The sequence below is a fragment of the Aptenodytes patagonicus genome, chromosome 8 (genome assembly GCF_965638725.1).
Source record: "Aptenodytes patagonicus chromosome 8, bAptPat1.pri.cur, whole genome shotgun sequence".
Taxonomy (NCBI): domain Eukaryota; kingdom Metazoa; phylum Chordata; class Aves; order Sphenisciformes; family Spheniscidae; genus Aptenodytes; species Aptenodytes patagonicus.
In genome coordinates this window covers 14,108,713-14,120,724 of record NC_134956.1, presented here as the reverse complement: position 1 = coordinate 14,120,724, position 12,012 = coordinate 14,108,713, and the positions used below count along the sequence as shown (strand labels likewise).

Sequence of the window (12,012 nt, the reverse complement as noted above, 5' to 3'; positions counted from 1 at the left end):
CTCAAGGGCTGCTTTTTCCTTTGCTAGGAGGATCCTTTTCTTTCCAGCTCAAGGAGCTCATATGAGTGGTGTTGTACAAATCCTCTCAAATGAAGTATCCATAGCTGGATTTCCTACTCAGCAGACACCAATATCCCAAGAGCCTGAGGCATCGCAATGCCTTTTTTCCTTCAACTGCCACTGGGCACACACAGAATTACAGAAAGCAGGAGAACAGGGAAAGGTGCCTCGCATGGTTCCTTATACAGCTTGATTTCATCTGCAAGACTGTTGTTATATACGTGGTCAGAGCACACCTCTGCTATCTGAAGACACTTCCCACACATTTCTGCTTTTTGTAGGTTACATGCCTACAGAAGAACAGCTTAATCTGTTAACTGATTAAAAACAGGAGAAGTGCCACAGTTTTAATTACACAAAACCTCCCTTTTCTCTTTTTAATCTTTTGCAAAACCAAGACAGGTCACATTACTTACGAACCCAGAAGGCTCACGTTCTTCTGCTCAGATGGAGATGCAAACTGTTGTCCAAACAGTTCCTGCTCAACACAGAGGAACCCAGGAATTTGCAGTCCCTTGTCTTCATGCCAATAGAGCAGCCTTTTATAGCCTGCCATTCACATTCCTCCATCACTGCTGATACAGCCTGACTGACTTAGGGAAATGCACGTGCAAACAAGCCACGGTTTAGGGTAACAAGACTTCCTCCACACTTCCTCCAGCTTTTGCAAAAGGCCAGTCCCCATCCCCGAAAGCCAGACTGGTAGGCAGCTGCTGCCCAGCACAGGCTTAGCTGTACACACAGCTTCTCTGCCTCCCCCACTCCAGTCAGTAGTTTGTCTGGACCTCAAATGCTTTCAACGCTTCTGTGGAAGGGATTTTATTGCTCTTACCATTGACTGGGTCATGACAAAGAGGTGCTCCTGCAACTGGTCAAACAGCAGGTCTCCGCTCACCATGCTATTTAACTGGATAGCTAAAGAAGCGTATATGTGTGCATCTCTCATTGCTCCTAAGTACACCTGCAAGAGAGTCACAGTTGTATGCAGGCAAAGTATCACAGCAGGAGTTGGGGACACCCATACTACATCAGGAACGAGTTGGAACCACTGCTGTGTGTGAGGATTCCAACCTCCCACCAAAATCTCAATGCAGTAACTTCAGCCACATGAAGCGTGTGCCTAGCAATACCTGCGGAAGCCACGTAGGAAGCACCAGCCCTGACATTGGCTCAGTGCAGATGTAACCAAAGGCAACATGACCACTGTTTGGGGCATTCACATTCTCAACAGTCAGTACAGTGTGAGAAGAGACCATCTGATAGCAATGATCTTTAGTAGGAACCTGACTTCCCAAGGGACAAGAGAAATTGCCTTTTTTCCCCTTCTAACTGAGCATCCCTGATTAGTTTTATCCTCTTTGCTTCCTGTCGCATCCAGATCATACCTTGTGCAGTCTCCCTCTGCTGTCTCCCAGAAAAGCAATGGTGTGGCCATCTTCCACATTCACTGCCACAGCTGTCAGACGGGCCTCTGTTTTCTCCAGAAGCGGAGCTGCTTCCAAGGGTACCCGGCTGGCCATAGGGCTGGGAGTGTGGTCAGAGCCGCAGGGGTATGCGTACAGGGTGTCCTTTTTTGGGGAGTGGAAAGAACAGGGAAATCAGTACGAAAAAATGGATACAAGGAACATTAGCACCTTTAACACTTCCCACCATCCCCTTCCTTAAACAGGTGCCCCAGCAGTGAATTCAGCTTTGAACCCCTCTAAACTTTTCTACTGAGAGTAAAAAAACAGCTTTTAATAATTAGTTTAGGTATGTTGGCTGTTTGTACCCTCACAGAATCCTGCAGACGTTTCAGCAAGTCCATTCAGCATCAGTAATGAAATGCGTTGAAACTCTACTAAACTCTTAAGTTCTCCAAAAAACATTACTAGCTATACACTGCCATGATACAGCATTCGGGAACATTCATTGTATTTTTCAGAACAAAACAAAAAGATGAGAATTCCTGCTTCCAGTGCAAAACCACCTACAACAATTAGCATGGTTTTGTTGTATCACCTACAAATTCTAAGCCTGAAGTAGAGTCCCAAAGCATCAGGAGATAATAAACACAGGGTGGAGCACAACTCCAAAGAGCTTACTAACTACACATAGAAATTGAGACACCCACAAAAAGTCAAAACAAGAGTCATCTCTGCACACTGCTTCAGTTCTTCTGAGTCTTGTGAGATTTCTGAAAATTAACTCCACAGCACTGTGCAAAAACAGTCATCCTTCTGTTCCAGTTAGATCCCTCCCAGTCCCACCAAACCTTCACTTACCGAATTCTAAAGGAGAGAGAATGAAAGCTGCCAACTTATTTACTCTTTGTATGTGTAGAGAGAAGATATTCCATTATGATTCATCTTTTTCCAAAGTAATAAATTCAGTCTTGTCTAGGATTGTTCCTCTGTTGCTTTATATCTTTCTTGACACCTTGTTCTGTGTCCACTTTAATTTTACAGTATCCTTTTGGAGACTGAATGCAGGATTGTTCACCCAACAATTACTATTAAAACCACCATTTTTTAATTCATCAGCAGCTTGTCTTCAAACAATGTGGCTTGTGTCAACTAATGATTTTCATCATGAAATCCCTTATGGATAACATTTTCATCCTCCTCTCCAGCCCCTTACTAATTATTCTTACAAAGCTTCGTGCGGAGCAGAGGCATTACTCCGAGTCCACACCAACTCCAGCTCCCTCTCCTGCCTCGGGCAATGTGGTTGAATTTAGACTCCTTGTGAGCAGGGTTACATACTCCTTCTGCCTGATGTCCGTGGCTTTGCATTTGGCAGCACTGAGCCGCACGGTACCATCCGGCACCAGGCAATGGAGCCACCCCCGCCGGAGGTCAGCGATAAAGGCACAACGTGGCATTCTTGAGGCATCTGCTTATCACCTCTCGCCAACCCCATGGAAAACCTGATCCTTTTCCCCCCTATCCTCCCATTTCTCTGGGTTTTTTTTGTTTGTTTTTTAACACTTGACTGCTTCCTGGAGAAACTAAAAGTGATCAGGAGCTTTTGACAAAATCTATGGAAATCCCATGGTAAAACATATTTAACCTGCTGACCTCTATTCACTTCTCAAATGTATTGCTATCTTAGCAAGGAAGCAAGGCTTGACACAGCGGTTCCATGTAAGAAACCATGCCAATTAGACTAGCGCTACTTTCATTCTGATGCTTTATTGTTTTCCTTTCAAATACCAATTCAACTGATTTTCTGCACGCTAGGCGTAAGGCTCTGGCTTAAAGCCTCAGAGGAGGTTACAACTTTTAATGATTGTTGGTTTTTACCACCCTCTAAGTTATCATTCATTTTTAGTGACAGATATATTATTCTTATCAGCTCTGTTGTTTGATTCTTAAGCTTCTTCCAACCACCTCTTTGTAACTTAAAGATTTCTATTTCTCCAGTTGTCCAGTTTCTATAAGATTTATTAAGAAGTGGGCCACAGCCAAATTTCCATACTCAAAAGCATCAAGTGTTTATTTTGAATGGGATTCTAGCTATCTTTTGCAACCTTTGTATCAATTCAGACAAATGCTGGAGCCTAATGACCTCACTACTGAGGCTGACTTTTCAAAGTTTGCTTAAAAAAAACCGCATACAAATCAGAAGTAGTTGTACCCCAGTTGTGCTCAGCACTGCTGTTGCCTATATGTGATGCCAAGGGCAAGTCACTTCACACGCAATGTTTATCTACCATAAACCAACGTGACCCGTGCAAGCTCTCCCAGCACTGGCACAGCCTGCCTGCGGCCTCGCAGGGACTGTCTGCAGCGCAGTTAATCACAGTCAAGAGTGAAACTTGTTCCGTTCTACAGGATTAAGACCATAATAACTGTATAAAGTGCTTATATTAATTTACATAGAAGCTGTTTGAATTGTTTTCAGTGAATAACATCTTGGCAACGTAGCAGAAAATACACTTCAGGGATCATCCAGCGTCCTTCTGTGATGCAGCAAGTTTGGATGAAGCTGCTGCCGTGAATTCTGGTGCGCGCTTCCTACATTGCACAGGCAGGAAGCAACAATAGGACAAATCTATATCTACGCATGAAGAGGACTGAAAGCTCAGTGCAAAAGGACAAGTTACATACCTTGAAAACAACACCCACAGAAGATATGCAGCTTTCCCAAGCCTTGCAGAAACATGTTTCACACGTCCAATTATCAAGTCACTAACAGCATCTACAGAGTCTCCTGCGTCTCAAGACTAATGGATCTCCAGCAAACTGAACAAATGAACTGGTTCTGAAATTCTTATAAAAACAAGCATTTTTTTTTTCCAGTTGAAGAGATTGTATTGAACTGTAAAACTCAATCCTAGCCTCTCCTGATGGGCTAAAAATCGGAGGCAGTGGAACTAGGGAAAAGGGCATACCTTGCGCACATGCTGGTTTGGAGGCAGAAAACCATGAAATTAATTAGCATTATTCTTACATACAGCACAAGCTGCCACCATTGAAACCGAGTTAAAACTGTTCCTGCATAAAATGTTCATTGACAGCCGCTTCCACTCAGCACTGAATGGAGCAGGCTGGAGCTGGCACAGACCCTTAAGTGTTGTTAGATACAATCTTAACAACAACCGCTACCATGTACTGAATGGTGAAGGATAAAGTTTGTTAGGACATTTACATATCATTGGACACACTTGTTAATAAGATGCCATACTTTAGTCAGCCCACTAGTGCCAAACCGTGCAGCTGGGACCCTGGGATCATGCGCCAGGAATCACATCGCAGAGACTGGCCTTTTTCTCCCACCCCGTGCACCCACTTCTCCACTGGATCAAATGGTAGGGGGACTCTACATCATTTTGAATGAAGGATTTTTCTGAAGTGCTCACACCAGTTTGACATTTAACTCCCTCAAGCTGCCTTAAAAATCACCTGTGACAATTCCTTCCACGCAGCCCCGCAAAGGACACCTGGGGCATGGCTAAGAAACACAGTGAAAGCAAGACATCAAGCTGGGCAGTCTCATGCTTCCCAAATCTTATGTACTCCTCCTGACCTTATATTTGTCCTCCTCCAAGTCTGTTCTTTATCCTTCCCTTGTCCCACAAGCATTCTACAGTCAGCTTTAGCTACTGAAAGGAAAACCATAATTTTAAAACCAGTTTTGGACTACACATCCAAACCCAGAGACTTCCAGAGTTCTGTGGTACCACTTTGCTCTTTAGCACAAGGCTGGGAAGAGGCAATTATCTGGACAGCCTGTTCTGTAGAAGGAAGACACAAGATAACATGCTGTTCTGCTAAGGACTAGCAACGCCCTCGGTGAAAACAGGCTACTCACAACCACAGAGCCTCATGCTGGGACACTGCATCCAGCACCACCCCAGGAGAACGCTGCTGCTCTGTGTTTGTGCCACCGTCCCCGATATCACAGCACCAGCCAGCGTGGCTGCCAGACTCAGCATGGCTGCAAGGATTCAGGGTCACAGCCACTTCTGTTCACATTTTTATCCTGCAACATCTCATCATGCCTTTGTCGTAGAATTTAAAGAAGGATTATCACCTCTTACAGCTCTGGAGACAAAGAAAAGCCAGGTCAGGAAAAGGTCTTCCTTGGGCACAAAATTCTCCAGGACTAGTGCAGTCTATAGGAAATCAGGATTTTGTTGACACTTGTTTTTTTGCTTATGTTCTTTTTTGTTCCTGGGTGCCCTTGCAGGAAAATGTTGTGAGATGCACCTCACCATAAGCAACAGGGACACAGCACACCCCTTAAATTCCCTTCCCAACACACAGGTGCACATGCACATACTCCTCTCCTTCCCTGCAGTGCAGACCAGGACATAAAATTACTGATGAAGAACAACCTGAACTGCAGCTTCAGTGCTCTCGCCTGGTATTGCCACGAGACAGGCCTCAGGGCCAGGTCACACCAGATACCCTCCCCATTGCCACACACAGTCCATCTCCCTCTGCAAGGAAACCTGCCCATGTGGGGCAGAGAGCTGCAGCAGCAATGAGACAGACTGTACTTAAACAGGACGCAACAGTTCTTGCATTGCATTGCTGCAGTAGCAAAGAAAGAGCCTGAGCCCAAAGACTTTTAACCCAAACAGATTTCGACATTCATCTGTGGGAAACGGGCTGACTTCAGGAACACAAAGCAACACAAGAACACGCTGCAGACTACTCTTTACCCTGGAAAAGGTGCAAAGCCACTTACCGCTGGCAGCTGGACACAGTTGGAACTGACATCGTATTCAATATATGCCACTTCTGTCCCTTCTTCTGACTTCCCATCTCTCATGTAGCAAACATCCCTAGTCCAGTTGGTCAGGCGATCTACCTCCTCCATTGCGTAGACACAGAGCGCAGACTCCTCACTCAGTTTGCCAGAAGAAGCCTGCCAGGCAGAGAAGGCTGCAAAGAGCACTTCTCCGTTGGTGGCCAGCTGCCCCTGGGCCAGGCCTTCTCCTGGCTGGGTGACATAGGCTGCTTGCAGGAGGCTGTATGTAGTGGCTTTGCTCTGGCAGAGCAGAGGTAACTCCACATACGAGTAATAATGAGAGTCATCCAGGCAGATTCGCGAGATGTAGGTCTTGTACTCACGTGATTGAGATTTGAGGTCCCGACGGTAGAACAGGAAATAGACACTTGAGCGGTAAGTGAAGGATTTAATGAAATGGTGGTTGTACTCGGAGAGCCGGCCCACAGCCAGTTTTGCTGTTTCTTCATAGGAGAAAATGGAGTGAGAGTCTGTTGCTTGAACGTCCCCTCCATGGGCCCTGAGATTTCGGGTAGTGATGGGAGGAATCCCTCCTCCAACTCCTCGGCTGGTGTACCCTCGTCCCACAAACAGCAAGGGGACCTCATCCTTTGAGTAGGCTATGAGTCCCACAGTGGTGATATTGGGATCATTGGCAGCAACGTATTGAGTGTCACCAGGGCTCTCTGGTCGGAAGAGGACGTGGTCGATGGACGTGAGGCTCCTCTTCTCACAGATTCCCTGGTGCACACTGCCACACACAATGAGCTCCTTCTGCACCGCGTTCACCAGCAGCAGCTTGTTGTGATTGTCGGTGTAGTGTGCCTGAGGGCACTCCAGCTTTGAGACCGGAGGGAGGCAATCTTTACTGTCCAGAACTGGCCCAGTCTGAACCACATTCTTCATCAGCAGGTCAGATGTCAGCTGAAAGAGAAAGTTGGTGGCCCCCAAGTAAATGGTCCCGGATTCCAAGTCCATAGACAGGTGGAGGAATTTCGTAGCATTGCGCGAGAACGTGACATACTGCAGTCCCCGTGGAATTGCTGCTCCCAAGAAACAAAGAACAGGAAGGAGGAACGTTCCCAGAGGCATGGTAAACACTCTGCAAGAGAGGAAAGGCTGTTATAACTCCTTGGAAACCAGGAGCGAAGATTAGCACTCAAAATCCTTCAATAGCACTCTTATTATGAGAGGTGGGCAAAGAGGACATGAATAACCATAGAAAGCAGAGAGCTAGACACAAAGAACCAACACGGGACGTTTGCGGAAACACTAACAGAAAGAGGCCTGCGGGAGTATCAGAGACTTTACTCAATCATCTCCACACCAAGATGACAGGCACAGCATCTTCAGGAGAAGCTGCAATGCTGCAAGTAATGTTCTTGGGGACTTTCCCAGAAGCGGTACTAGGGAAAGCTTCTCTTCACAAGCCCAGGACTTGTACTAAACTTGCTGAATAAACAGTCCAAAGCACAGATTCATCAATCCAGGGACATAACCTAAGGAGAAAGGTCCTATCTATGCTGTGACAGAAGGTGCTTCAAATATTAAAGCTGATCACTATTCTTGTAACATCAGAAAAAGCCATGTTTAACCCGACTCCTGCACAGCTCCTTCCTATGATGCTATATTGGAAGTTTTCCAGGACAGGACCACATTCCTATAGCAGCCAGCACACAGCATATATTAATGAGCAACACCACATTAAAACAAATCACTGTGCAAGATAAACACAACCTGCAGGACTATTGTTTAAATAAACTGTAGCTAGGATCCAATTCAGAGCAAACTAATAACCCCTTTGCTCTGTATTTGATCTAGATATCATAATTAATCCTTCTCTTTCTTATCACTTATGGCTATCAGCCTCTTTTGGGTCTAAGGCTCTCCCACCAGTGCTTCAGAAGAAACCTTCTCATGCCATCTCTGCCACTGAGCATCACCTACCCAAGCAGGACCTGGGTGCCAGGATGAGGCCTCCAGAGTCAGTCATAGCAGTTCACAGCCACCCCCCTGGGGCCACCAGTCTGTCCCCAGCCCTGCCAAGCCAGCCTCCGTGGGCCCCCATCTGCTTGGGCAGTTATGCGGCATGTCCAGGCAACGGGGAGACCACCTTATCCTCCTCACTTGTTACTGCACTCTCCAGGGGAGAAATCTCTTGATGGCACTCATCTCTCCACAGCACCTCTACCAGTACTGTAAACGGTTATTTAAACATGCCTGCTCTGTGGACAATGCTCCCTTCCTTCCCTGTCCCATGCCTCAAAGTGCAGGCAAGGCCAGATGGGGTGGGTGTTGACAGACCCAGGGAACCACCAGACCTGTTCTGCTCCTCTCCAGAGAATCTTTAGATCAACCTCTCTTGAAATCTACTGTGACCCACCACCCAAGCCATGCCACAGACGGGAACAACTGTCCTGAACAGCACAGGGAATCCCACAGCATGGTGGAAACGTGGTAATAAGTACATGCAACATTTAGATTAATGCTTTCTCCATGGAGGAAGGGCAGCAGCTGCAAGTACTCATAATTTACTATGAGTACCACCTTATTTGAATTGAGAAGTAGGTGGTGATGCAGCTGTGAATCTATGTCCTTCCCTCCCTCCCTCCCTCTTGCAGACAAGTTATCAAATCTACATACAGCTACACAGATGCCACACTGGGCCAGAGGCTCAGAGCTGATGGGTACAGTATCTCCTCCAGAACTGGCCTGTAATCTGCTGTGCTCATTTTGGCAACTCAGCTCCGCAGGGGTGATGTTAATTTTGTAGTTAAAGCTAAGAAAACTATCATCACTTCCCTCCTACAGCATCATCCCTCTTGGATCTTCTTGGTAAACTCAAAGTGCTATTAGCCCAGAAGTGCTTAGAGCACAGAGGTGGAAAAAGATCTGCAGCATTTCAAGAGAAGACTACCCCCACATTTACTGCAGGACTTAACCAATTTAGGTCACAAACTTCTCACCACACAAACTGTGTCTTACACTTGTTCTGTACAACATCCAGCACACAGTGTGCAGAAAACACAGTAGCAATTGTGAGAACAATAACTGTAAGACTCTAGATCCATCTTTTATTTCACTGCTATTGCAAAAAACAACCCACGAAAGTCTGCTTTCCAGCTCCTTTGTCAGTAAAACTGGCATCTTTGCTCTACCAAAAGACTAGTTGAGAGGATTAGTCTACTTGTGAAATCCAGCGGATGGAAGGTATTATAAATACAACACATTATTAAATATAGGCTTTGTGAAGCTCTGGAAAAGCTCCACTTCACACGGTTATTGTAGGTAAGTAGGTAGTACTGTCAGGATATACCCGGACGTAGGAATGCTGGCTCTAGGCTGGCAGCTTTCCCCCAAAGCACACAGCCCCTGATTCACACCGTACCAGTGCTGTGTTTAGGTTACGTGCACACTAGGGCTTTTGTTTGCCCTGATAATGGACACTTAGTGTTTTCTGCTCTCAGTGCTACAAACACACTCTGCTTCAGCCAGGTTCACAAACAGCGCTGAACTAGTCTTGGAGTCTCTTTCCAGGGTGGTGAGAGAGTGCATTGTAGCACCTGACAGAGGTCCTCATCATGCGGGAGATGTTATCTGTGAAGCCTGATGAGGGGTATTTATAAAGCCAGCGAGTAGATACATGTAGACTGAAGGATGGAGCTCTAACTTGACTCTACCACCTCGGGTTTACATCAGCAGAACGTATCTTGCCCCAACTCTAACGTGAGTTATTTTTATGCATTTTCACCATTTTTATTGGAGAAAACTTTATTCAAGGAACTCCTTAACCACACAACTGTCTCGGTACCTCTGCACTGCCATCATGAAGATGTCACGATGGAGTGTTGTGCAACTCTGTCTGGAGCCTCCTCAGTTTCAAAGCTTAAAATGCCTGCAAACAAAACAATAAGCTGATGACCATCCAACAGCAGGAGCTTGACTACATTGTGACAGAGCCACACTGACATGGAGAAGAGAGTCTTTGATCTGGAAGCAGCTGAGGATCACAAGACATCATTACATTACACCACTTAGAGGAATCTCTAATCTTCTTTCTAGCTAATGCAACCTTCCTATGCCAGCACTTACACAGTAAAATTGGCATATGTGTCTTCAGAATTTATGAATTCTGAAATACTGGCTTTCTGGCTAGAGGTCACGCCTACAAGCTGCAAGACTCTGCTCTGTCCACCACGTACCGTCACTGACAACTGCCGGGGCAGAACTAACACTTATACATGCCACCAGTACTTGAACTCAAAACCCAGCGCATGACACCACTCTAGCAACACAGATCTTTTTACAAGCTCTTTGATCTGTAGTTGAATCTATCCCTAATGTTTCACTGAAAGCATTTTACCTATTGGAGCACCTGTACTGGAAAGAGATGGAAAAGCAACTAGCCCTTCATTCCAGCAGACCATAATCGAAAGCAGGTCTTGCTGCGATCAAAGCTCTGACCTGAAACTATTCTTCTTTCACTCACCAATATCCCCGTAGAAGTCACTTTGTTAAGAGCTAGTTCTCAAAGGTGTTCCAGGTAAGAAACTACTATCTAGTCCTCATGGCTCTGGGAGAACAGAGGGCAGCTGAGAAGACAAAAAAAAAAAAAAAAAAAAGGGTAGTACAGCATGTTCTGCAAGCTAGTTCTAATCGCTCTGCGCAATGGGTAAACATTGAATATAGTGCTCTTTGTTGCTCTTTGCTGAAGAGCCATTAGCAAATGAATTTGTATTTATTGCTAGGTGAGCAAACATACATTAGAAATGAGCACGAGTGTGTGGCTATCAGTAGCTAGAAGCATTCGCATCCTATGTGAAAATTGAGAGAAAGCAAGCCAGCAGTGTCTTTTGATTTAATTTTCCAAGTTGTTTCTCAAGCAGGGGCATCACTGCCTTTTTTATTCTTGCTCTTCAGCTAAGCCCGTCACCACCTCTCTGGGAGGACGGGAAGGAGGAGGATAACCTACATTTAAATCTGATGGTTTCATGACAGGCTACACTACTGAGCTCTTTATGGATTTACTGAGCCGTTCTGCTTCCTGTGCTCACTGCTAGTGTATAACACAGCTGTTACAGACAGATTGCCCTAAAAGTGTGTAGCCTTTAATTAATTCTGAAGGCAGTTGCCAAGGCTTAAAGATTCTTTTAAAATGTTCCATTTTTTTGATGAATTCCTGTTAAATAGGAAAACGCTCCAGACAATACTCTGAACATTGCCTCTAACGCACTGTAAAATATTAATATCCAAATGATACTTCTGAGTTTCATTTATTTAATCTGGATCACAACAGAAGGGCTAGAGGATTAGTCAGTTCTGCCACAGAATATTTATATCACATCCACAAAACAACAACCAATAACGTGGAAGCAATGGCACTATTTTGTTCCTTGGAATTCGAAATAAGACCGTGTTTTCTGTAGCACTATTTTTACTCTGACCTCATGTATCCCTCTCAGAGACTTTACTCATTTATTAAAGAAACAAACCCAGAACTCATTTGGACACATTTTATCAGCGTATCACACGTAAAGATTATTTCAATCCTCACAGATTATTTCCCTAATACCACATCCTATCCCCCAAACATGGAGAGGTCCGATAATGTTCTAACTTCTAGGCTAGATTTCATACTCAACACCAATCCCAGCAGAATTATCCTTGGAAAAAAAGTAGGTCCCTGAAATTTGCACCTGTAATTTCCACTGTACCGTTTGCAGAGCCAACCCA

At 45.2% G+C, this 12,012-nt stretch overlaps 1 protein-coding gene across 6 annotated transcripts in view; it reads right to left on the bottom strand.

Moving 5' to 3' along the window:
• Positions 1-12,012, bottom strand: part of PLXNB1 (plexin B1) — an 83,648-nt gene that overhangs the window by 35,385 nt on the left and 36,251 nt on the right. For all 6 annotated transcript variants that reach the window (XR_012996033.1, XR_012996034.1, XM_076346439.1 and 3 more), the window contains 3 exons: positions 6,238-7,381; positions 1,446-1,628; positions 893-1,021 (listed from right to left, as the gene is read on the bottom strand). Coding sequence is in view for 4 of the 6 variants with exons in the window: in XM_076346439.1 (XP_076202554.1) it covers positions 893-1,021; positions 1,446-1,628; positions 6,238-7,371 (1,446 nt within the window). In the remaining 2 variants the exon portion in view is untranslated. The remainder of the gene's footprint in view (positions 1-892; positions 1,022-1,445; positions 1,629-6,237; positions 7,382-12,012) is intronic.